The sequence below is a fragment of the Schistocerca cancellata genome, chromosome 6 (genome assembly GCF_023864275.1).
Source record: "Schistocerca cancellata isolate TAMUIC-IGC-003103 chromosome 6, iqSchCanc2.1, whole genome shotgun sequence".
In the NCBI taxonomy this organism is placed as follows: Eukaryota; Metazoa; Arthropoda; class Insecta; order Orthoptera; family Acrididae; genus Schistocerca; species Schistocerca cancellata.
In genome coordinates, this window is record NC_064631.1 from 346219389 (window position 1) to 346247252 (window position 27864).

At 41.6% G+C, this 27864-nt stretch overlaps 1 protein-coding gene across 4 annotated transcripts in view; it reads left to right on the forward strand.

Moving 5' to 3' along the window:
* Positions 1 to 1048: 1048 nt before the first annotated feature.
* LOC126190664 (coiled-coil domain-containing protein 124) overlaps positions 1049 to 27864 on the forward strand; it is a 35486-nt gene continuing 8670 nt past the window's right edge. Inside the window, exons 1-3 of one of the 4 annotated variants that reach the window (XM_049931105.1) lie at positions 1049 to 1201; positions 1571 to 1748; positions 19328 to 19462. In XM_049931105.1, coding sequence (XP_049787062.1) covers positions 1590 to 1748; positions 19328 to 19462 — 294 coding nt within the window. In that variant the 5' untranslated portion in view covers positions 1049 to 1201; positions 1571 to 1589. Of the gene's footprint in view, positions 1260 to 1305; positions 1461 to 1570; positions 1749 to 19327; positions 19463 to 27864 lie in introns of those variants that run through there. The other 3 variants (XM_049931104.1, XM_049931103.1, XM_049931106.1) reach the window with 3 other exon arrangements.

A 27864-nucleotide genomic window follows, 5' to 3' on the forward strand; every position in this document is an offset into this window, starting at 1 on the left:
ACGAGTTTGTTCCAATGCACTACAACAATCATGATAGCGCTCTGATTCCGCTTTTCTTGACGATAAGCGTGTGAGAGAACCTTTAGAAAAATCGTTGAAACTGTGCTTCGAGTTTGTTGGAAGTTGCTAAGTGCTTTCTTTATAAAATACTGGATGATTATAGGATAGGTAATTTGCGCTCTATTTTAAGCAGAAGCGTGTTTTTGACGGATCTCATTACTTCTAACGTCATATCTCCTGAACTATTTGCTGTACAGTAATATTATGTTGCAGGTGCATTCAGTGATACATGTAGATACTGCATGTAAAATGTGCAGCGAATAGTAAAAAAGTAATAAATTAAAACGCCATGTTTGGTGTTGAAGTATTTATGCATACCAATGTAAGCAGAAGCTAGTTTTTTACACGTCTAAGTGTCTTATCACGCCATACCCACTGAACTATGTGTCGCAGATTGATATAATTTTGCATGTGCATTCAGTGATACATGTAGATACTGTCTGCAATGTGTGTTGCGAACAGCGTTAGTAGTAAAGGATTAAGAAATTAAAACGTCATTGCATATGCTGAATTTTGACCACATGAACAGCGAAAAAGTAGTAAGCGATAAACTTTTTTCCTTTCATGATTTTGTGAGGGCTGTCAGTGAGTAAAAGTTCCGTAAAGGTTTGAAGTTATATTTTTGTTGGAAGTATTATCATTCTCGAGCAATGGATGAACAAATTTCTAATATTTGAGGGCCATTAGCTTCACAACAAATAGTTTATAATTTTAATTCTTATTTTATTGTGTTAATCTTAGTTTACTCGTAGTGAGTAAATTACGACAGCACATCAATTTTTTAAATTCGGTCAATAATTACGCGAAATATTGAAAATGAACTTTTTGTTGCCCCTGTAAGCTGGTAGATACGCCATCTACAAACAAAAGTAGAGGCCAGACAACCTAAAAACGGATTTTGTCTTGTAGGTCATAAATATATACGATAATTTTGCTGCAATTATGCGATCCAGTAGCGTTGAAAGGCTGGCGACCCTGACTAGCGCAACTATTTTTGTCTGTTGCGTACGAGGAAGTTTGGTTGCATTGCACTTGTTTGAGATCAGCTGTCATTGCGTATGATACATGGTATAATTTCGCAGTAAATTTTGTGTTTCTTACAACAGTGTGGTAGGCGGTGACAGGAAGGAGACTTTGCAAAGTTAGTGTTCCTGCTCGATTGTGAATGTGAAATTTGTTTCAACTGTAAAATCGTGTAGGTATTGTCATTTCAGAAGTGTTTACAAATAAGCTTCTCATCCCTATAAAAACTATCTTGTGCGTGACTGTGGAGGAAACGAATAGACTTCCTGATGTTAAATTTTTTCTTTGTAATTCGTGACCAGTATGAGTCGTAGAAACAATACTTGTAATATCATTTGATCAAGAACAGTTGTGGCATTCAGACAGAATACCCATAGGTTAATATTATTTCCTAATTTTGCCATAGAAAAGAAGTGTTTAGTTGAGTGTGTAACGTAAATGACAATTTTAATGCATGCTTCATATTTTACGGTTTCTTTTGTTTCAGTATTCGTCAATTAGATCTAATGCCCAAGAAATTTGTGGGAGAAAACAGTAAAGCTGCTGCTGCAAGAGCTCGCAAAACTGCAGCAAAGGAAGAAGAAAATGCAAGGCGGCAACAACAGCTAGAGGATGAATTGTGGAAAGATGACGATAAACACATTATTAGGAAGCAGCAGAGGAAGGTAGTTAGTTCGGAACTGCTAAGAAATATTGCAAACTGAAGGATTACACTCAGCCAATTGTAATTTACAAATACTAAAGTCTATGAAGAGTATCGTTTGACAGTGGGATCATTCCATGGTGATTAACGTAAAATACATATTGTCGTGACAGGCATAACCCCCTCCCTTTTGGGTACAATAATTGATTTTTCACGTCCTTTATACTACGTATGGTAGGTTGACTTCCAGGATTTTTTGATAGTTTCACATATTGCCTATTAATCCAATAGCCTATTTATAGAAATATTTAAAAAAATTGTGACATAACATAACATTTGCGTGACCCTATGAAAACCACCTAAAGTTCCCATGATTTTTGTCAGGTGCCAGCACTGTCCATTATCACTATATGATTTTGACCTCTGAACTCTGCCCGACTTCTTACCAGCTGCTGATTGCTGTGTGGCACATTAAGTGAAGGTGACAAGGTTGTATTCAGTATGTATACGTAACACAGTGGTCATTACAGTATTTCAAAATAAGCTACATGTAAATGTAAAACATTCAGCACTGGATAAATCTCATATATCCTCCCTGAGCTTGAAATGACAACCATGATTCATTGGACTTCCTGGCAGATTGAAACTTTGTGCCGGACCAAGACTCGAACTCGGGACCTTTGCCTTTCGCGGGCAAGTGCTCTACCAACTGAGCTACCCAAGCACGACTCCCGCCCCGTCCTCACAGCTTTACTTCTGCCAGTACCTCGTCTCCTACCTTCCAAACTTTACAGAAGCTCTCCTTTCATATCAGCGCACACTCCGCTGTAGAGTGAAAATTTCATTCTATGATTCATTAGGGTTGGTGGCGAGTGCAATTTCTTCACTGTGTCACTCATATGATAATCTGATCCTTTTTGTCAGGCCATTTGTACATTGATGTGCAAGCAGGAATCATGACAGACACTTGAAAAGCATTAGAATCCTCAGGCTCCAGTCCAACAGCTTCTCCAGGATACCTTTATCTTACTGAACAGCACACTAGTCATATAAAGATAGTTCCATAGTATGTAACAAATCTTTGGTTTCACCAAAAGATAATGCAATATGAATGTTTTAACCACTGCTTTGGGGAAAGCTGCTGTAGGAATCATTGTTGCAATTATTAAGGCTGGCATTGCTAAATCTATTGTATCAGAAACGGCAATCATTTTCTGTGTTTTCATATAACAGAACCTGCAGATTTTCTACTTGTCTCACACAGGGTGCTCTCTTGAGCCAGCCGCGGTGGCCGAGCGGTTCTAGGCACTTCAGTCCGGAATCTCGCGACTGGTCGCAGGTTCGAATCCTGTGTCGGGCATGGATGTGTGTGATGTTCTTAGGTTAGTTCGGTTTAAGTAGTTCTAAGTTCTGTGGGACGGATGACCTCAGATGTTAAGTCCCATAGTGCGCAGAGCCATTTTTTGCTCTCTTGATGCCTTGGACAGGAGGTGCAAATTTGAAAGAAATTACTGAAGTTTATGTTTTTGTTCTTGCATGTGACTGTGTGACAAACAGGATTTGCATATTCAAATGACCAGCAACAGGCACAGCATAGAACTCTTTGGCATTAGTAACATACTCATCACCTTGGAGGATGCGCCTTCAAACATATCCTTTTGCAACAACACCCGTACCATTGTGTGTGCCCTTACTATGATGGATTAAGAAAGTTTCTAAGCACAGCATTTTGGGCTCACCTACATAGCTGCCATGGAATAAGAATTTTTTAAATAACTGGCTCTGCCATCACTCCAAGCTGTAACTTTTTTCAGTAGTTTCAAATTGGTCTCCAAAATGTGTGATTGTTTTTTTGAAGGTTTGTACTTCTGCAGATGTGTGCCGAGTCCAATCTGAAATCACAGCATAACATTGATGCCTTACATTCTTGGCAGAATCCAGATTACGTGTGACTGCAGTATATATTTTCTCGGTGCAGTCATTGTTCCAGTGTGCGGCCATTACCTCATTCCGCTGTGTTACACAATAGTTTTCAGCAAAACCTCTTTACAGTATCACACATCCTGCTGCAGAGTGTCTTTCTGTTTCTGCAATTCCAATGCTTATCAATATGTTATATACCTTAGGTGTAATTTTACTTTGTTGAGATGAGATGTTAGTTCAGCTCTTGCTTCAAGAAGATTCCACTCTTTCTTCACAATTGTTCTCCTTCTATCCCACTGAGTGGTGTAGATCTTGCAATTTTTCCTTGAGTTTATTGCTGCACATAAAACTCCAAGGTGTCTACAAATTGTTTGACCGGTAAGTACAAATGGCACATTCCAGTCATACAGTTTTTGTTGCACTGTGAGTAAGAGGATCTGAAGAAGAAGGAATCTGAAGTTTTCACAGTATAAACAACAGCTCACTTCTAGTCTCAGTCAAACAAGTCAACATATGTTGCACACAGTTTGCAAAACATTGACAACTGTGTTTTCATCTTAGGATACTTCTCTGTAAACAAGAAGTGGATATCCTTCACTCTGAACATCAGCCTCTTTTGCTTGCTTGTCTTTGTCTTCCTGTGTGTATCTTGGACAGGTTTTACATCTTTCCTATCAGGCTCCTGGCATGAAATTGTATCACTGCAACAGAAATCTCACACAATTTCTTTCGTTTCTTCAGTAATTATGGTTAACCTGTCTTAGCAGTGAGTCAGATGAATGGGTGCTACATAAATTTGCTGAGAAGTTTTGTTATAAAGTTTGTTCCTTTTTCAGGATGCTGGCTAAAGCTTCATTCACTTTCCTGACAGCTCGTTGCAAAACCTTTTATGTGGTTATATTTCAGAACAACTACTGGGCATTATTGCTGTTTCCTCAGAAGCCTGTTTTTGGCTTTCTTTCCTCCTATTATGGATCCTAGAAGCTTCCCTCTCCTTTTGTTGAATGTTATTGCCACCTTTCAAACTTTCTCGAAGCTTCATATTTTCTCGTGCCTTTTGTCTTTACATTGCTATTTTTTGTGCATCTTGCTTAGATTGACGACTTCTTTCCCATTCTGCTGGTGTCATGGGAGCCATAGTGCCCAATGATTTGCGTTTCAACAATTTCCTATAAAAAATCTATTAATTGTCATAAATATTGTTTACATTGTTTGTGATGCACAGTAATATCACAGCTTTTAAATGAAATTGTAAAATTAAACAGTGATTTCAAGTGAGGCAGATAATAAACTGTCAATACAGCCTGTGACTAATGTAACAATTAATGGAGGTTACATGAGTTCCAAAGTACCTTTTTACATTTGTGACACTGTCTATTACAATGTATGTAGAAGCATATTATGCCTCCTGTTTCTCAGTGTGCTGTGTTGGATGTGTGTCCTTATGTTTATGGATGCAATAGCCCAAAAACATTGCAACGACAGCACTAAAAAAGGCCTGTTTGGTGACTAACATAAAATTCACATTGAAGCTACTGTATTATCTGCCCACATGTGAAAACCTGCATTAAATGGCAGAAATGAACACCATATAGCATGCTACATATAAAACATGTTTAATATGTAAGTAAATAAATTTTAATTCACTGCCAATAATGGCAGTTAAACGAGGCAATGTTGCTGTTTGCATTAGTGCTTCTCTTGCATAGCTCCCATGAGGTTTGTTGTAGTGTTGCTCAATTTAGAAACTACACATTCAGAGCTTTAATATGATATGCTACATGAGTAAGTGACAGACAATTTTAATTATGACAAACGTGTCCCAAGTTCCCATGGAATTACCCAGTGGGTCTTTTGTGCCAAGTGGATGAGCAAAAATTTGATGATCTGTAGTTTTAATTCATTTTTACCTTAGAGTTCCCTATAGAATGAAACTGTACAGTGCAAAATTTGAGCTCAAAATGTTAAGATTTTAGAGGGCTTTTTGTTGGGAAGGGGGGAGGGTGTTGGGTAATGTTGTGGTAGTATCATGTGAGCTGTACGACTGGTTAAGTCAGATTTAATACCATTTAAAACTGAGACTTGTTGTAATGTAATGGCTATTTCCAGAATAAAAGCAACCTAAAATATAGCTCCAGGCAATCACTCCACAAAGGTAGTCCTTTTGAACAAACACCTTTCTGTGTCAGTGTCCATTCACTATTTTGCCCTTTCTTCAAGAAATAAAAGAAAATACAGGAACATAAATCTGTTGAACACCTACATATTGTTGATACGATGCGCAGTTATGCAAAAGTTACAGCCATCCCACTCACTACCTCAATTTTTTCGAAACTACTACTCCCAGTGAACTTCTCTCGCAGCACGATCTTCAGGAACCACTTCCCACACCCAGCTAGAGGAGCTGCTTCCTTCTACAGATGGCAGGGCTCCGTCTCGGGATCCATCTCCACAGAAACCCGTACATCAGAGGCTAAAGCCAGCCAATAGCTGAAGGACCAGCGACATGAAGGCCCCAGGGCTGCTTGCTCTTCATCCATCTCCAGGCCTGTCACAGCTAGGCCTTGAAAGAATCCTGACCTCCAAAGGCTGTGAAGGATAATAAGATGATGAATCAGAACAAGGCTACTCCAGTGATCTCAAAGAGGCAACAGAACCCCCACTCCCCACTGTTGGATTCTGAACCAATGCTCATTGATGTGGTTCCATCACCATCGGTAACAGGCAGTGGTCCTGGGGTGTGAACAGTCCTCCTGGACCCTACACATTTGACCTGGAGACCAGTAATGTGATTATTCAGTGGAACTGTAATGCATATTAAAAAGTCACCACCAGGTCTACGCCACTTATTTCCTCCACTTCTGCTATTTCTGTTACTCTACAAGAAATGCACTCCACTGATGACCATTCCCCAGTGCTCTGTGGGTAAAGTGTGTTCTGTTGGAACTATGTTGGTCCTAAGAGGGCATCTGGAATGTTCTGTACATTGGTTTGTGTAAGTGTGGTCAGGGAGTAGATTCAGAGTTGCCACAAGTTCTAGAAATAAGGGAATTTCAAACATATCAGGGAAATTTTTAAAAAATGGGAAAAATCTCATTTTTGTCTGTAGATGAAAGGGTTTGTTTACTTGAGATGTCATGCATCGTCACTGGCTGGGTGCAGCGGAGTATGTGTGCCACTTCCCTACTCCCTCATTCTTACTGCTTCTCCCCTTCCTACCACTCTCCTCAGCTTGCAGACAGTGCTGCCACCACTTCTTGCCACTAGCCAATGTTAGGCAGGAGTGGTGGTTTGTTTGAATCTGATTCTCAGAGACTGTTGATGCAGCAACCATAGACGGCAGTCATGTACGCATGAGTTGTGTTGGGGGACTGTGTGAATGTGTGTATGCTCTTGTTTTCTGACAAAGGCTATGACTGAAAATTTAGTTGTGAGAGTGCGATTGTCTTTTCTACATACCTGTCTGAACTTAGCGATCATCTTTACGGTGAGTTGCTACCTATGCTCATTAGAACTGATTCTCAGAGTATTTGTGCAAGTTAACTGTTGCATGGATTGATCAATGTGATCTCATTTCATCAACATAGTGTCTGTGACACACAAATAGCTGGCCACACGAGTGGGCTTCCGTGACAGACCAAAAACGCAAGCCATTTCTGTGGGTATCTCTAACGGATTGGGCCTGCCGATCTGAAGCCTGTCATTTTTCACTAATGTGCAAGCCCTGCTCATCGGATATAGCCTCACCAATCTGCTTGCAGTCCGGTTCTCTCTCTCTCTCTCTCTCTCTCTCTCTCTCTCTCTCTCTCTCTCTCTCTGTCTGCGTGTGTGTGTGTGTGTGTGTGTGTGTGGGGGCGGATTTTCATGGTTTATCCAAGGACCCAGGACTGCAGTGCTTTTCAGCAGGCCAGATGCTACATGCGATTGATTTCAGGAATTGCGACAGTCTCACTGCAAGTACATTGTATGGTGCAGCGTCTCGTACACATTTTGTTTATTCTGGTACATTTGGGCACTTTGAAAATAATTTATGTATTAGAAAGTATGGACAAAAAGAAAAAGAAAATTGTGGTAGTCGCTGACAGTTTGTACACTACGTACTCATATATTTCTCGAAAGAAAAATAGCACAATACCTGTACAATAGTAGACATAACACAGTGACTAATAACCAACAATATGAACATAGTAGAACCAACATTTTACTGGTCCAGAGTCAGTCAGAGGAAATGGTTAATGTCTTTTATATAGGAGGGCAGTTGTTATAGTAATAGGCCAAAGACATTGGTCTACAAGGGCAGAGATCTTTTCTGTGGAGTGCAGTATCCAGTGACAGTGGTGTGTCCGGAGTGGTTAGGTTTATGTATTTTAGTAAGCATGTAGAAGGTAAGAGTGTAAGGAATATTGGAGTTGAGGAGAGAGAATAGATTCAGATGAGAGGTTCTGGAATGGATCTAGAGATTTAAGGGACCAACACGCTATTAAAAAGAGAATGTGTCTATATACTACAGACAGACAACACCAGGTATTAAAAGTAGTCAGAATGAGTTGCTAATGCATGTTGACTTTTCAGATAATTATACAAAGATCAAGCTGAGGTGATAAAATTTCACAGGGCAACTAAGACTCACTGTAGCGACACATATCATCATACAGTTAAGAGTGCAGATTTGTCTTCATTCTTATTGTCTGACTGAAACATAAAAGCTATGTCACTGTTGCATTTACAAAAGAATAAGAGATGATATTAGAAAAAAATAACATTATCAAAAATTCAATATTGGCTAGATGGAGCAGCTCTGCAGTTCTGATATTAAGTTTTTGTTCATCCATCTTTCTTATCATCAAAAAGATTTTGGGTTCCTGGCTAAACAGAATTTTTTTTAGAAACTGCTTTTGGAGAGAGGAATTGGAGAAAGCATAAAGCATTTTTAGCCAATTATATTTCATTGTTTGCGTGCAAAGGCTGGTCAACCACCACTCTGAATTCAGTGGTGCATTCTGGCTCGATAGTACTTGAAAATCTTAACATTGCCTCACCCATTAGCATATAGTGTGGTGGTCCACTCCTACTATGAGTGGCTGTCCAGGAGTGTTCAGGAGTTGGCCAATTGTGACCAAGCTATTTGGGTACATACTTATGACTATCTCACAGATCTGGATATATTGGATCTCCAAATATGCACTCAGGGATGGAACAGATTGCTGCCTCGGTGTCTTCAGAGGCCCAAAGTGAATTTAAACTTGAGGCAGTACAAGAAAACTTGTACTGCAGATTACTTTTCACAAATCTGTTTACTTCATTGTTAAGTACATAATATGGTTTTATTGTTGTATGTGTGGGTGGCTCCCAGCAAGGAATACACACAGTTGTTCATCTGTTGTCCCGAATAGGGTTTTACAACTACATCTTTCAGAACTGTTTATGAATTATGATGCAGAGTTACATGGGGTTATGATTGCACTGGAGTGGATTCAGAGGTATTACAGGATGAAGTTTCTCATCAGCTCTGACTCACTTAATGCACTACAAGTGGTCCACCTCAAATATTCAGTAGACTACTCGATTCAGATCATTCATGAAACTTTACACTGGATCTAACACTGACACAAAGAGGTATTCTTTTGATGGACACCTGGACACTTTAAGAGACAGGGTAATGCTGACAAAGCAGCCAAAGGAGCAGGTAGGGGTAGGGATGGTGGTGTGCATCAATGTGCTGTTCCTTTGCACACCATAGTGTCATTGTGTGACAGTGGGAAATAAAGTGGGTGTAAGTGGTAAACAACAAATTGTGGTCTCTCAATGCGACAGTGCAAACTTGGTGGACTTGTGCCAAATACATCAATGGAAGGAAGCACTGCTCACTAGATTGTGCATAGGACACATGGTTTTTTTTTTTCCCCTCTGGGGGGTGGACAGCCACTGTGAAGTTTTTGGTTCAGCATGTTATGGTCACATGTGTTTTATATATTATTATAAGGGCAAACTTCAGTTTTGCCTGAGATCAGCACACAATGTTCACTGACACACAAGTGTACACAGGTTTTGAAATTTTGTGAACAGGTGAACCTCATCCCTAAAGTACTGGGAAGGGGAGGTCAGCATGCTGTGAGTGGGTAGCTTTCCCAGGCGGTTTGCGTTTTTGTGAATTGGTTTTCAGTTTTGTAGTAAAGTGTGTCATGATGGAGGTTTTTTTATAATTGATAGGTCGACTTCCATGTATTATAAGCAACTCCGCCATGGGGAGAGACTTCATCCCCCCTCCCTCCTTCCCTTCCCTTCCCTCCACATGAATGGCACTCTGCCACTTCATAATAGCACTGATGACTATGTTGTTGAGCCTCTTTTACCCATCATCATCATCACGACCATAATCATCTCCTGGACAACAGGGTATCCATGTGCGACCATCGACCTAGTGTTACAAGAAACTTGATTCAACTGACCAGAAGGCATGTTTCCACTGATCCATGATCTAATCTCGATTATTCTCTGCCCACTGCAATCATAACTGAGGGTATCATTGAATCACCTTGGGATCATCTAATGCAGAGCCCCATGTTCAGCAGTGTGTGCTGAAGGTTGACCACCTTCACCATTTCTGAGATGTTCGTTCGCAGACCTCAGATCATAACAATCTGCTCTTTGTAAAAGTTGCCCCATTTGTGGTACATATCTTTGCTGGAATGAGTCCCCACTCAACTCTGTCCCACTTGTGTTTCTTTTCTTAAGCCGTTCTCGCACAGACTGCACATTAGAACATCAACATTGAGCAGGCAGAGTTTCTGATGTCATAGCATGGAAACAGCACATTATGGCATATGTCTGATAATGCAGAGCAGTAACAATTATGTCAGAAAATCTGAGTTCGTATTTGAAAATAGACCAATGAGACAGAAAAACGCCACCTATGTCACATGCTGGCCATCTCTTTTCAGTACACTCAGGAGATGCAATATTGGATTTTGTCATTTTTACTTGTAGTCCATATTAGTGGATTTTGTAATATAACATATGTCGCATGAATAAATCCCATTTCAAAGCTCCATCGCATTGAGGCTTCCCAAAAACTCATTGTTATGAGTGCAGTTGGTTGCAGTAAAATGACAGGAAATGTCAGTTAGATGTTTAAAGATTTTTTTATTCTGACTTGGGTGTTTTGAAAGTATACTGTTTTGAGACAGTGGCACATTGAAGATCCATAAAGAACGCACGGTTTTTGGAATGGTCTGTCATAATTAAATGTCAGTTAATATCATATAGATGATTAAAGCCTTCAGGAAATGGTAACACACAAAATATGGTCATAAGCTGTGGAAGTTTAGTTTAATGTGATGAACAGAGACAGGAAGTTGTGAAGTGATGTGTAACTGGTTCATGACTCTCTGAATATAAATACATTTTCTAAAAGAATCCTGATTTCCTTCTAAATTTAATAGATGTTTATTCTGGAATATTCAGTTTTATATAAATACAAGTCCACTTGTCTCTCAGGAATGAGTTTGTCCACTGGCTGTGTCTAAAAGAGAACTCACACTACTTCCATTAAGATATTTTTTGCTTTTCTTGTTTCAAGTCTTGTATTTCACATGTTCCAAATATTGTGCTATTGAATACAAAAGGTGATCAAGTAAGAATGACCTTAGGGTATTACTAAAAAGTGATAATGATGAAATAATTTTTAATCTTATGTGGAATACTATACTAAATTTGTATCACACTATTTGTGTGGAACTTTTATAAGCCAGTGTTCTGAAACTTTGCTTTTTGCGTTAACATGTTCGTGAATGATAAAGTTTATATTTATGTATCCTACAGAGAGAACATCATTAGCATGTGGACAAGGGATGAAATGTGTATTTTAATAGAGCTAACACAAGAATTTTACGCCCATCAATTTCATGTGATTTGCGAGCCAGAGATACCTAACAACTGCCACTGGAGAGTGTTGCAGTCATAAATCACCAAGGCATGTCGACAAATCACATCAACCAGCATATCTAATGTGACTTAGGCACTGTGTCTTCTGCAGTTGGTTGTAGCATCCCCATCCACATTGTCATCGGCTACCTGATCCTGTGTGAGGACAGCTTCAAGCTATTGTAGCTAGTTTAGATTTTGAGAACTTGTGTGTACTGTGTAGTTCGCCCACATTTCTTGTAGCTCCAAATTACTGCTGGAGCACGCTGCAGTTGTGTATACAATGTTGATGCACATGTACCGTCTGCACAAACTGTAAAATTCCTGAATGTTCAGCAGCAAGGTAGAGATAAAGTCAGTGTGTAGCGTGTTGAATACCATGGCCTGTGTGATAACAGCTTTACTGCATCATGTGCTCTGTGGCAGCCGAGTAGCACACAACAGATGAATTTTTTTTACAATTGTCAAATAACTTTGACACCTTAATTTTCTGTGCATAGTTAGGTTTTGCAGAGGAACATTGAAAGAAATTAACACATCAATCTTGGAAATAATATACCTCAGCAGAGTACTTCTCAGTCCTCTTTTCATGGCACCTAACACATGCTCATTTCATATTTAATTAACAGTGTTTTGTACTTACAGTTTCACAGATATGTTTCTTAGTTAGTTAGGCATTTTAGTTAACAGCAACACTGAATCATCATTATGTATACAGAGAAGTCATTTTTGGTACCATAATGCACTCATTCTCCTAGTGTCTTCAAAGAGCATTTCTTGCTAGGGCACAATTGGCTGATATCATCGCTGTGCTGAAACTCCTGGACTGATCTTCTTATTTCAGTGGTGTGTGCCATGAATCTACCTTTGCCGGAAACTAATGTGCATAATTTTGTAGAAGAGCTGCCCTGTAAACTATATCTACCATAGTGTATGGTGGGACTGCAGCTGTACATGATTAGCAGCTACAAATAAAATAGCTCTGGTAGCAAGGATGGTTTCGTAGCTTTATTACATTGGATGTGAATTTGAGATGGTATTTGTAACAAAGTTCATGGACCCATTGCTCTTCATGAGAGTTGTCATGCTAAAATTATTGCTTGAACCGGGAGCTGGGTGAAACCTTTAATAGAAAGCTCTGAAATATTTAGCAAGGTACAAGAATGTGTATTGAGAAGATAAATTAGACGTCAAAGGAGGGGGAGTGTTCATTGCTGTTGAAAAAAAATATGTCTGTTGAAGTTGAAACTAGGTGAACTCAAGTTAATTATCAATATAATAGAGGGAAACATTCCACGTGGGAAAAATATATCTAAAAACAAAGATGATGTAACTTACCAAACGAAAGCGTTGGTATGTTGATAGACAAACAGACACAAACACACATGCAAAATTCAAGCTTTCGCAAACCACGGTTGCTTCATCAGGAAAGAGGGAAGGAGAGGGAAAGACGAAAGGATGTGGGTTTTAAGGGAGAGGGTAAGGAGTCATTCCAATCCTGGGAGCGGAAAGACTTACCTTAGGGGGGAAAAAAGGACAGGTATACACTCGCGCGCGCACACACACACACATATCCATCCGCACATATACAGACACAAGCAGACATATGTAAAGGCAAAGCGTTTGGGCAGAGATGTCAGTCGAGGCGGAAGTACAGAGGCAAAGATGTTATTGAATGACAGGTGAAGTATGAGCGGCAGCAACTTGAAATTAGCTGAGGTTGAGGCCTGGTGGGTAAAGGGAAGAGAGGATATATTGAAGGGCAAGTTCCCATCTCCAGAGTTCTGATAGGTTGGTGTTAGTGGGAAGTGTCCAGATAACCCGGATGGCGTAACACTGTTCCAAGATATGCTGGCCGTGCACCAAGGCATGTTTAGCCACAGGGTGATCCTCATTACCAACAAACACTGTCTGCTTGTGTCCATTCATGCGAATGGACAGTTTGTTGCTGGTCATTCCCACATAGAAAGCTTCACAGTGTAGGCAGGTCAGTTGGTAAATCACATGGGTGCTTTCACGGGTGGCTCTGCCTTTGATCGTGTACACCTTCCGGGTTACAGGACTGGAGTAGGTGGTGGTGGTGGTGGTGGGAGGGTGCATGGGACAGGTTTTACACCAGGAGCGGTTACAAGGGTAGGAGCCAGAGGGTAGGGAAGGTGGTTTGGGGATTTCATAGGGACAAACCAAGAGGTTACGAAGGTTAGATGGACGGCGGAAAGACACTCTTGGTAGAGTGGGGAGGATTTCATGAAGGATGGATCTCATTTCAGGGCAGGATTTCAGGAAGTCGTATCCCTGCTGGAGAGCCACATTCAGAGTCTGATCCAGTCCCGGAAAGTATCCTGTCGCAAGTGGGGCACTTTTGGGGTTCTTCTGTGGGAGGTTCTGAGTTTGAGGGGATGAGGAAGTGGCTCTGGTTATTTGCTTCTGTACCAGATCGGGAGGGTAGTTGCGGGGTGCGAAAGCTGTTTTCAGGTTGTTGGTGTAATGGTTCAGGGATTCAGGACTGGAGCAAATTCGTTTGCCACGAAGACCTAGGCTGTAGGGTAGGGACCGTTTGATATGGAATGGGTGGCAGCTGTCATAATGGAGGTACTGTTGCTTGTTGGTGGGTTTGATGTGGATGGATGTGTGAAGCTGGCCATTGGACAGATGGAGGTCAATGTCAAGGAAAGTGGCATGGGATTTGGAGTAGGACCAAGTGAATCTGATGGAACCAAAGGATTTGAGGTTGGAGAGGAAATTCTGGAGTTCTTCTTCACTGTGAGTCCAAATCATGAAGATGTCATCAATAAATCTGTACCAAACTTTGGGTTGGCAGGCCTGGTAACCAAGGCGGCTTCCTCTAAGCGACCCATAAATAGGTTGGTGTACGAGGGGACCATCCTGGTACCCATGGCTGTTCCCTTTAATTGTTGGTATGTCTGGCCTTCGAAAGTGAAGAAGTTGTGAGTCAGGATGAAGCTGGCTAAGGTAATGAGGAAAGAGGTTTTTGGTAGGGTGGCAGGTGATTGGCGTGAAAGGAAGTGCTCCGTCGCAGCGAGGCCCTGGACGTGCGGAATATTTGTGTATAAGGAAGTGGCATCAATGGTTACAAGGATGGTTTCTGGGGGTAGCAGATTGGGTAAGGGTTCCAGGTGTTCGAGAAAGTGGTTGGTGTCTTTGATAAAGGATGGGAGACTGCATGTAATGGGTTGAAGGTGTTGATCTACGTAGGCAGATATACGTTCTGTGGGGGCTTGGCAACCAGCTACAATGGGGTGGCCGGGATGATTGGGTTTGTGAATTTTAGGAAGTAGGTAGAAGGTAGGGGTGGGGCGTGTCGGTGGGGTCAGAAGGTTGATGGAGTCAGGTGAAAGGTTTTGTAGGGGGCCTAAGGTTCTCAGGATTCCTAGAAGCTCTGCTGGACATCAGGAATGGGATTACCTAGGCAAACTTTGTATGTAGTGTTGTCTGAAAGCTGACGCAGTCCCTCAGCCACATACTCCCGACGATCAAGTACCACGGTCGTGGAACCCTTGTCCGCCGGAAGAATGACAGTGGATTGGTCAGCCTTCAGATCACGGATAGCCTGGGCTTCAGCAGTGGTGATGTTGGGAGTAGGATTAAGGTTTTTCAAGAAGGATTGAGAGGCAAGGCTGGAAGTGAGAAATTCCTGGAAGGTTTGGAGAGGGTGATTTTGAGGAAGAGGAGGTGGATCCCGCTGCGACGGAGGACGGAACTGTTCCAGGCAGGGTTCAATTTGGATAGTGTCTTGGGGAGTTGGATCATTAGGAGTAGGATTAGGATTATTTTACTTCGTGGCAAAGTGATATTTCCAGCAGAGAGTACGAGTGTAGGACAGTAAATCTTTGACGAGGGCTGTTTGGTTGAATCTGGGAGTAGGGCTGAAGGTGAGGCCTTTGGATAGGACAGAGGTTTCGGATTGGGAGAGAGGTTTGGAGGAAAGGTTAACTACTGAATTAGGGTGTTGTGGTTCCAGATTGTATTGATTAGAATTTTGAGGTTTTGGGGGGAATGGAGCTGGAAGTGGGAGATTGAGTAGATGGGAGAGACTGGGTCTGTGAGCAATGAGAGGAGGTTGAGGTTTGCTGGAAAGGTTGTGAAGGGTGAGTTGCCTTTCCGGAGGTGGGAAACCAGGAGATTGGATAGTTTTTTGAGGTGGAGGGTGGCATGCTGTTCTAATTTGCGGTTGGTCTGTAGGAGGATGCTCTGAACAGCCAGTGTGGATGTGGGAGAGGAAAGATTGAGGACTTTTATTAGGGATAGGAATTGACAGGTGTGTTCATTGGCTGAGTTGATGTGTAGGGCTATGGATTGTTCAGTTTGGAACTGGTATAGGGACTGATGGAAAGAAGGGTTACAGCCAGAGATGGGAACTTTAAATGTGAGGCCTTTGGGGGTAATGCCAAATGTCAGACAAGCCTGAGTAAATAAAGTATGGGAGCGTAATCTGGCTAGGGCGAAGGCATGTTTGCGGAGGGAATGTAAATAAAACTTAATGGGGTCGTTGTGGGGATGTTGTGAGGGTGACATGGTATTAGAAGGTGGAAAGTGTAATATGAGGCTGAAATGAAAATGAAAATAAAAATCAAAATATATGGGGAGAGATAAAGGTGAACTAGAAAGCAACTGGAGATCTGGTGTGAAAAAAGTCGAAAAAGTGTTCGTTAAAGCTGAGCTATTTTGATCCTGTGGTGAACTTGGGTTGGTAAACAATGATGTGCACAAAGGTTAGGTGGTTGAGTTGCCGCCAAAACACGTTAAAGGGTGGGGAAATTTGGGAAAATTTTGAAAAAACTGTGTGTAAATGTATTAAAAGGACAGATGTTTTTGCTGGCCACTCGATTCCACTGTAACAGATGTAGAATCATTGAGAGAAGGTCTATGCTCCATCGTGTGGATATACCCAGTTCATGCAAAGTTAGTTGGAGGCAACTTTAATCTACAGAGTATAGACTGGGAAACTGCATGAGGTATGGAAAAATAGTCTTGTGAAGCACTTTTCAACACATTTTCCAAAAACTGCGTTGAACAACTAGTTAGATAACTCGCTCACAACGAAAATAGTTTAGACCTCGTAGCTGCAAACAGACCTGACCGTATTGACAATGTCAGTTTAGAGAGAAAGTTAATAAATCCACCAGGATGACTAGGAGAGTATTTATGTGAGGAAAAACCTGAAGTGAACACAACAGTTGTCACAGTGGAAGACAGGAGAGTCCACAGCATACTAATTAACAAGCTGTAGAAGAAAAGGCAACATCTCCTAACGATGTTGAAATAAACTCCCTGATTTATGTTCACAGTAACCTGAGTGAGCGAGCGCAAGTCACGGTACAAAAATATCTCCAGAAATACATAGAACCACCTCTGGCCTGAACCTACCCCCCCCCCCCCCCCCTCTCTCTCTCTCTCTCTCTCTCACACTCACACTCACACACACACACACACACACACACACACACACACACACACACCAATTCAGTGCCATGACTTTTATCATTGGTATATCACTCCAAAGTGACCACTGTACTGTGTTGAGTCAGTATTTGTAGGGCTCAGAAATGGAATGATCGCAAAGGCTCAGTCTCCAGTAACAAAGATGACAGGCTATGGTTTATTGGCAAGATATTGGTAAAATTCAGTCAGTCAGCAATATTGCTGAAGAGTGTGTGTGTGTGTGTGTGTGTGTGTGTGTGTGTGTGTGTGTGTGTGTGTGTGTGTGTGTGTTTTGTACAAAATAGGACTAGTGTAGCATGTTTAACATATGCAAAGAATGGTGGCAAAAATGGTCCAGGCTTGTTTCATTAATTGGAGAGCTTCATGGAAACAGTGTGAGAACCTGAATTGGCAAGTACTTGTAGGTAGATCCCAGCCGTCCTGCCAAAGCCTACTTCTAAAGCTTCAAGAGCTAGTATTGTGTGAAAAATCTAGGAATAGGCTATAGCCTGTACATATTTCTCCTGTTCAGAGCATTAGACTAATTGCAGTGCATGTGCCCCCCCCCCCCCTCCCCTTTAAACAGTGATTCTTCCCATGCTGCTTATTTGAATGGAAAGGGAAGTTCCACACTTTAGAAATAGTAAATCTGTCTGATGTGTGAAGTTACACTTTAGTGTGCTGCACTAGTATGAAAATGTTCAAATGCAGTTTTTGGGGAACATTATTGACTTGTAACTTGTAACATGTGCGCCTCTCATCATTTGTTGGCAGCTCTGCTTAAGGGTTTTGAATGGTTTCAGTTTTTCTTTCTATCAGTGGAAAGAGAAATTGTTCTCATTTAAATATACAAAATGTAGTTCAATGAAATGAGTGGTTTGTAATCATCAGGATGTTTCTTAGGCTCTGAATTGAATTGTGTTCTAAATCATTATGTCCTCATCTTGCGAATTGCAGCAGTGTCATACACCTTTTATAACTAGGGACTGACACATGGGTGCGCACACACACGTGCACTGATGAGCTTAAACATTAAGATCAGCTGATTAATAGCTTGTCAGTCTGTCTTTGGAACAAAATACATCACTGATTCTGCATATCAGGGTTCTGACAGTTTGTTGGTATGTTCGTGGACATTTGTGGCCATGCACAGGTCATGCTCTTGTAAATAACAAGTCGCTGATTTACACGCTGATAGTGCCTGATTTCAACCCAGATGGGTTCCAAGGATTTACATAAGGTGAATTTGGTCGCTGAGACAACAACGTGAGTTCACTATAAAGCTCCTCAAACCACTGTAGCATGGTTCTGGCTCAGAAAAACGGACGATTATTCTGATGAAAGATGACATCGCCTTCAGGGAAGACATCAAGCATGAAAGGATGCAGATATACAGGTGGTTTGCAACTGTCAGTGTCTTCGATTACTACCACATGTCCCATGCAATTGCAGGAGAATGTCTCCCATAGCATAATACTGTTCCATCAGTCTGCTTCTGTGGCATGCAGCACACCGTTCACCTCGATGATGACATTTGTGGATATGACCATTGACCTAGTGTATCAAAAATGTGGTTCACCCGAAGAGCCAACACAATGCCATTGAATGACGGTCAAATACCAATGGTCCTGTGCCAACTGCATTCATAATCGATTGCGTCATTGGGTCAGCATGTGAACACATAGGGATAGTCTACTGCGTAGCTCAATGTTCAATAATGTGCAATGAACAGTGTGCTCTGAAACACGTTCGTACACCAGCATTGTGCTCTTTTGGTACAGATGCCACAAATCACTATGTATCCTACCTTAAAGAACGTACAAGCCTCCAAGCCCCACATTCTGTGATGACTCATGGACGTCCAACCATTTAGCGCCTTGCGGTAGTTTCAATGTCCTTCTTCTTTCCATAGATGCTCACGGCAGTAACACATGAACATTCAACCATCTTCGCCATATTCAAGGTACTCGTTCACAGGCTCTGCACGATAATAATCTGCTTTCTGTCAGATTCGCTTATCTCAATGGGTTTCCCTATTTGCAGCCCATTTCTTTGCTAGGGTGATCCCCTGTCTGTGTCTACTCTGCATACATACTTTTGTTACTGCGTTATGTGCCTGCAACGCCACCAGGTGTCATCCAGTGTTGCAGTTCGTAATGTCACACTTTTTAGTGGTTGTAATGTTTTTAGCTTAGCAGTGTTACGATTGTATCTGAAAACCCTAGGTTATCATTTATTTGTACATTTCTGAAACTGTAAGTAGACTTTTTAGTTTGTTTAAATGTTAGTAATTATTTCATTTTTTAATTCAAGGAAGAACAGCTACGGAAGAAACAAGCAGTTTTAGAAAAAAAGGCTGAATCCAAAGCACTCCTTGAACAGGAGCTGAAAACCATTCAGACTACAAATAAGCAGCCAGCTGCCAAAATAACTCAGGCACAGATTCAGGTATTTTTTTAATTTGTAGTCCAGCATCTGTCATTTTTATAAATTGTAAATCTTAATTTTACTGAAATAGAGAATCTATTTTTAGAGAGAATGCTTTCAGCTTAAGCATATTTAAACTCTATTGTGGCATAGTACTGGAACATTTCACTTATTTATACAATAGAGCTACTGCAAGTTGTAGTTTTGGAATACTCCCAGTAATATTTTTGTTGTGTCTAGAGTAGGTAGCAACAAGTGGGTGAGTGGTGTGAAATAGCAATATAGACTATGGTTTCACATGGGACGAACTGAGTGACAAGCTCTTTGCCTACAGTGCTACTTGTGGCAATATGAGGGCAGCTCTTAGAATTTACCAGGAACATTATCCACATTACAGTCTGCCTCAAAAAATACTTCTGTGTCATTTGAAAGATGTATGAAAGAGAGAGGATCATTGTGAGTAGTTTAATTCCAAGGCGGATATGAAATAAGTGAAATCATTCCGTTGGTCCTGATCCTAGAACTATTGCTCTGATTGACCTTTCCATCAATAGATTTGGGATTACACTACTTACAATAATTCAGTGATGACGAGATGTAGTTCAAGAAGGTATGTACGTAGCATTACTTACATGATTTATTTAAAATTATATTATGTCGAGGAACAATTCTATTCATTGCATCTGAGGTTTTATTCTTTTATCATTCCTTTGAGTTTTCTTTAGTAGAAGACTAGCACCTACTATTGATTTAGAAATATTATGACCAGCAATAGGAATTAAACCTTTCATCCTTATAAAAATTCCGTTACTTAATACAGTTATTCTTCTTGCATCAGGAGTAATGTAACATGAGCCCATCATTGACTTATAGAATCTAATTTCACATGTGCATTACAAGGCCTATTAACCAGAATGGTACTAGGATTTTACTATATGACAAGCAATATTGATGATGATCATTTATGGCGGAGGGTGCTAAACAGCTAGGTCATCAGCGAGCAATATTGAGAGGCACCCTTAACCATTACTGATGCAGTTTATATATCAACATTCTTTGTTGCTAAGGGATTCCATGGACTTCACATTATTATTGGAAAAGTTTTCCTAACAACATGCTTGCTTTGACACACAATAAATCAGTTATCACCAAGACACCACTTTGGATTTAAAGCTGCTGCATGATATTGACATTTTGTAGATGTAGTTAAAGTATTCTTACACATTTCAGTTTACTGATTAAGTAGATAATCATTTTTCTAGTATAAATAATACAGTTGACTGCCAGTCAGAAAGCTCGATTATTAATCAAGGAAAACAATACTAGTTTTATCTACAAGAGTTTTTATTATATTTAATATACCAGTAATTGTTATAATACTTGCAACAACTATATACAAAAATAATAAATGACCAAGAAAAAGGTCACCATTTGAATGTGGAGTTGACCCAAAAAGATCAGCACGAGTACCATTCTCCTTTCAGTTTTGCTTAATTGCCATAATTTTCTTAATTTTCGATGTCCAAATTGCATTAATTTTGCCAGTTGTAACTATTATAAAAACATGAGTAGAATAAAAGATTGTATTTAATTACAACATTTGGGTTGCATTAAAATGTTCCTTGATGAATAACATTTCTGATTGTTTCAATTAGAGCCATAAATGTTATTAATGCAGAAGGTGTATCTGAGATACTAGGTGTGTTAATAAGTGGTTTATGTGGTTAATTCATCCAAATGATGTAAAACTTAAATCATATAGATAAAGCAATTGTAGATGTTAATGCTAGATGTCTAGTTCTTGTAAAAATATATGGAAATAATCGTATGAAATTGTTAAAAGTAGTATAATAAAAATTGAGACAGAGAAAAATTTTGTGCCGTTGAATAATTCTGGACCTTACAGTGTTTTAAATCCATTATGTAAAGTTAATTTTGTTTTATTTCAGATAATACTAATTTGCAATGGTGTTAGTCAAATTAATGAGGCGATTAATAGTAGTCCTAAGAACATTCCAGATCATTTTAATAATAAATTGAAACGTTAGTTGATGGATCAAATATTGAGAATATGTTTGTTACCATTTTCAGGTTAAGTTCTTTCTTTCTCTTTTAATAGTTTTGTTTAAATGATAATAGGTTATTTGATGGAACAAAATCAGAACAATAGAAAATATAGTAAATAGAGAAAGTCACACAAGTGGTGGTATTTGAGGAATTCAGATTAATGCTTCCCAATCAGATGTGGCATTAATTTACTGTTTTTTTAAGAGACTATTACTTGCTTTACCATCTAATGATTGAGGTGTACTACATTTTTTTGTTATTTTACATTGACACTCTAATTGTATATTTTAACTAACTCCTGAGACTATTTTAGATAATCACTTAATAGATTTACTGAAGGCCTCTCAGTTACAATTGGTATAAGCCTGTGATTGCTCCACAAATCTCTAAACATTGACCAAAGAATAATCCAGGTCAGTTAATTGTAAATGTTCCCCAATTTAATTGTGCAGGTGTAGCATCAATCTTAATTCCTTGTGTGGATATTGCTCATGAATCTAGGAAGTTTGATGCTGAAGTTAAAGCTTCAACTTCTGTATCTATAAGTAAAATTGTCTGGTTATCTGCATCTAATAGTCGAAGTCCATAAATTTGTAGATATTGTTCTGGTATCATGTAAATATGGACTTAAACATCTAAAAAGTCCAAACATTCATCAGTTCAGTATCATTGTCATCCAGTTGCTTTAATTTTAATCATTGTATCTACTGAATCATGAAATATAGTAGTCGTAGTGAAGGTAATGCAATGAAAATTTAGATTATAGCAGGTAAAGCTGTTCGCTAGTTTCAATTAAATGCCTGTGAAGTATATTTATATTTGTATAAGCAGTCATTAATATATAACTGAGGGCATAACCTGCAATTACTGTAAATAATGATAGTGCAGCTGTATTATGGTTATGGAAAAATGACAAATGCTCCATTAATAGTGAAGCTTAATCTAGTAGTTATAAATCTGATCATGCTGCCATTAAAAGTTTTTATTAAAACGCCAAACCTTTATTTGTAGAGCTTACATCATTGCTCTAATCTGCCATATTAGAATGTAGAAATTAGTGGTAATTTTGAGTAACTGTGTCCTGCTGGATTATTATTTTGCAATCATTCTGCTGATCTGGTTATGTTAGCTTTAAATATGATTGCTCAGTTTGCAGTTATTCTTGCTCACATGATTAAAAGTCTTTATACTGGGAGTAGAAAGCATTTCAGCAATGCAATGAGGGTATTCGCTGCCACTGACCTCACTTTCTGTTCTCCTGCCATTATAAATACTGCTCAGTGGGAAGTGGTAAATTACTAGCATTCAAGTGACCACTTCCTTATCTCCATCCACATCCCAGATGGAGCAATTCCCAAAGGGAAGCTGCCACAATGGGTGCTCATGAGGGCAAACAGGCACTGTACTACCAACCAGCTGACTGTTTTGAATACCTATATAGCATCGAGAACTGGATCAGTCACATTACAAGCATAATCCATCATGCTGCTGACACACATGTCCAAGAGTCCTTCAGGGGCAACAAGTCCCATGGTGGAACAAAGAGTGTCACTTCCTCACCTTTTGCAGGGAGGTAATTTCAGTACCCTGTCTGAAACCAGGGAAGGACCACATGCTGTGCAGTAGTCATTCTAGTGGAGCCCACACTAGCTGCACAGCAAAAATGGTAGAATGTATGGTCAACTAGTGTCTGACCGGGTCCTAAGAGCGCAGGACTACTTAATCGCTTCCAGTGTTGGTTAGAAAGTATTGTTCAACCTTTGACAAATTCACCCTGCTGAAAGGAGAAATACAACAATCTTCCCTAAGCAGACAGTACTTTATAAATACACTAATGTTTGTGGAAATTGCAACACCAAGAAGGAAACACATGAATCAATTTATTTAATACCACAGGTTAGGTACATGACAAGTAACAAATGATTACCTTTTCAAATCTGTACATGTCCTTTGAGCCCTACCATTCAGTATGTCGTACAGCCACCATGCACTGCAATTAGAGCTGCTATATGCCATGGCATTGAATCAATAAGGTTCTGAATATGTTCCGGAGGGGTTTCCCTCCACACAGTTTTTATTAGAGCCCAGAAATCTGTGACACCAGTTACTGGAGGACTGTGACGCACCAGGTGCCAACCAACCATATCCCAGACATGTTGAAATGTGGTTGTGGAGATGTCTGAAGCAGGGGGAGTACCTCAGGCTCCACAACCTCCGTTGGGTACCAGTTGCTGTTCAAAGTGCCCGCAATATGTATGAGATGAGATTGGTTGTTGTAACCAATGGTGCCCCAAACCGTCACACTTGGTGTTTATCCACTATGATGCTCCACAGTGCAGCCCTTCAGGTTGTGCTCACCACGGTACCACCACACACATATGCAGCTATCACTGTAGCACATGCTGAAGTGGGACCCATCCAAAAAGATCACACGTTGCCACTCGGCACCCCAGTGAAGGTGTTCACGTGCCCATTGCAGTCGGAGGAGCTTGTGCTTTCTGGATAATGGAAGCTGACATAATTGCATGCGTGCAACCAGTCCAGCCTTCAGCAGACGGTGATGAGCTGTTGATACAGACAAGTTCACACCTGTTGCAGTGCTCCAGTGATGAGCCAACACTGTGGATGACACTGTATGGTCCGTAATGGCCATGCGGACAAGATGACAGTCATCCCGTGCTGTGGTCATGTTCCGTGGTCCAGTTCCTGCTCATCGCTGCGTACGATCTTCCTGTATCCACTGCTTCCACACACGCATCACTATCATAGCAGCATTCCCTGTGCGAGCTGAAATATCATGGTATGACAATCTCGTTTCCCGGACACCAATCATTCTACCTCGTTTGAACTCTCTCACATGCCGATGTGGCTCCCTTTAACTTCAGCGAGGCATACTGGCCTTCACTGTATTGTTTCCACCTTGTATGATAGCTCGGCACCGACTACACTAAGCGCAACACTGACCCTGTCGAACTGACAAGAGAGGGCTCTGCTCGGCCTACATGTACCCCATCTCGCTGCAAAATGTATCACATATTGCTTGCAAACCTGTCGCCACTTACACAAAGTGAGGTGCTATTCAGGTAATTCCTTCTCAGTGTTGCACTTTTCACAAATGGCAGTGTATCTTCTTTGATCTTGGGAGGGCCTATGACACTATTTTGAAGCTTAATATTCTCCTACAACTCCACAAACAAGCCTTCCCAGGGTGTTTATCCATATTTATATGGTCCTTCCATTCCAGACAATTTTTTAGGTCAGTGATGCTACACTCCTGGAAATGGAAAAAAGAACACATTGACACCGGTGTGTCAGACCCACCATACTTGCTCCGGACACTGCGAGAGGGCTGTACAAGCAATGATCACACGCACGGCACAGCGGACACACCAGGAACCGCGGTGTTGGCCGTCGAATGGCGCTAGCTGCGCAGCATTTGTGCACCGCCGCCGTCAGTGTCAGCCAGTATGCCGTGGCATACGGACCTCCATCGCAGTCTTTAACACTGGTAGCATGCCGCGACAGCGTGGACGTGAACCGTATGTGCAGTTGACGGACTTTGAGCGAGGGCGTATAGTGGGCATGAGGGAGGCCGGGTGGACGTACCGCCGAATTGCTCAACACGTGGGGCGTGAGGTCTCCACAGTACATCGATGTTGTCGCCAGTGGTCGGCGGAAGGTGCACGTGCCCGTCGACCTGCGACCGGACCGCAGCGACGCACGGATGCATGCCAAGACCGTAGGATCCTACGCAGTGCCGTAGGGGACCGCACCGCCACTTCCCAGCAAATTAGGGACACTGCTGCTCCTGGGGTATCGGCGAGGACCATTCGCAACCGTCTCCATGAAGCTGGGCTATGGTCCCGCACACCGTTAGGCCGTCTTCCGCTCACGCCCCAACATCGTGCAGCCCGCCTCCAGTGGTGTCGCGACAGGCATGAATGGAGGGACGAATGGAGACGTGTCGTCTTCAGCGATGAGAGTCGCTTCTGCCTTGGTGCCAATGATGGTCGTATGCGTGTTTGGCGCCGTGCAGGTGAGTGCCACAATCAGGACTGCATACGACCGAGGCACACAGGGCAAACACCCGGCATCATGGTGTGGGGAGTGATCTCCTACACTGGCCGTACACCACTGGTGATCGTCGAGGGGACACTGAATAGTGCACGGTACATCCAAACCGTCATCGAACCCATCGTTCTACCATTCCTAGACCGGCAAGGGAACTTGCTGTTCCAACAGGACAATGCACGTCCGCATGTATCCCGTGCCACCCAACGTGCTCTCGAAGGTGTAAGTCAACTACCCTGGCCAGCAAGATCTCCGGATCTGTCCCCCATTGAGCATGTTTGGGACTGGATGAAGCGTCGTCTCACGCGGTCTGCACGTCCAGCACGAATGCTGGTCCAACTGAGGCGCCAGGTGGAAATGGCATGGCAAGCCGTTCCACAGGACTACATCCAGCATCTCTACGATCGTCTCCATGGGAGAATAGCAGCCTGCATTGCTGCGAAAGGTGGATATACACTGTACTAGTGCCGACATTGTGCATGCTCTGTTGCCTGTGTCTATGTGCCTGTGGTTCTGTCAGTGTGATCATGTGATGTATCTGACCCCAGGAATGTGTCAATAAAGTTTCCCCTTCCTGGGACAATGAATTCACGGTGTTCTTATTTCAATTTCCAGGAGTGTATTTCAGAGGAATATGGGCAAGAGAATGGCTCCCTAGGGAAGTGTTTTATGTGTGACTTGGCTTGATATACTCTCATGCTCATAAATTAAGGATAATTGCAGAATGTGGTGCCACACAACGTGGCATTACACAAAACTGGTGCTAATAGCAAAGGCACATAGGGAACACACAAGAAACAGATCTGTAAGTCCAAAGTATTGGTGATAAGTTGAAAAAACCGACCCGAAACACATGTACTACAAACTGCCACTGTTTCCTGTGCATGTCCCCAACATCAGTATGGGATATGATCACCATGCACATGTACACAGGCCGCACAATCTGTTGGCACACTCTGGATCAGGTGGTCGAGCAGCTGCTGGGGTATAGCCTCCCATTCTTGCACCAGTGCCTGTCGGAGCTCCTGAAGTGTCTTAGGGGTTTGAAGACATGCAGCGATACGTCGACAGAGAGCATCCCAAATGTGCTCGATGGAGTTTAGGTCTGGAGAACAATCCGGTCACTCCATTTGCCTGTTTCAAGGTACTCCTTCATGATGACAGCTTGGTGGGGTCATGCATTATCATCCATCAGGAGGAAGGTGGGACCCACTGCACCCCTGAAAAGCGGACATACTGGTGCAAAATGACGTCCAGATACACCTGACCTGTTACAGTTTCTTTGTCAAAGACGTGCAGGGGTGTACATGCACCAATCATAATCCCGCCCCACACCATCAAACCACGACCTCCATACAGGTTCGGGTAAGGTCCCGAGCAAGGCTACCTGCAATACTCCATGGCCGTCTGCGGGCACTGATGGTGAGATATTGGTCATCTTGTGGTGTTGTGCACTGTGGACGTCCTGTACTGTAGCACCTGGACATGTTTCCTGTTTGCTGGAGTCATTGCCATAATGTTGAGATCACACTTTGTGGCACACAGAGGGCCCGTGCTAGGACCTGCTGTGTTTGATCAGCCTCCAGTCGCCCTAGTACTCTACCCCTCATAACGTCATCAACGTGTGTTCTTTGAGCCTTTCAACACACAGTCACCATTAGCATGTCTGAAAATGTCTGCACTGTACTCTGACATGCACTAACACACCTCTGCGTATGGGAACTGCTGCCAGCGCCAACGTGCGACGACTGCAGGTCAAATGCACTGCATGGTCATAACCCGAGGTGATTTAAACCCGCAAACCGCCCACCAGAGTGTTTTTTCACCATGTATCGGCATTATCCTTAAGTTATGAGCATTAGTGTAGCAATCGACAGTATTGTGTCCGCAGTTAAATCTCCCATTTTATGTTCACTGCTTGTGGGTGTTTTTACCATATTCTGCTGCTCCTTCAGTTTTGCAATGACCACTTGGCAGCTGCACCTAATGATAACAGTTGGAGGAGTGAACAGATAGCATAGCTTCTAAATTTTCTTTGGGAAAAATGTGCTGGTTGGCTTTGTAACCTACCTGTTCTTATAATGAGGAACACTGGTCTCAATTTTAAAAATACAGTGAGGAGATGAGAGGCTGATTTGGTTGCCACACTGAAGAATATAAATGCCAAAGCTCTAAAGGCAATGAATATGTTAAAATACCTCAGCCACAGCTCATGGGGAGCAGATAGAACACTGCTTCAGTTTTACAGGGCTTTTATGTGGTCCTGTCTTGACTATGCACGGTTA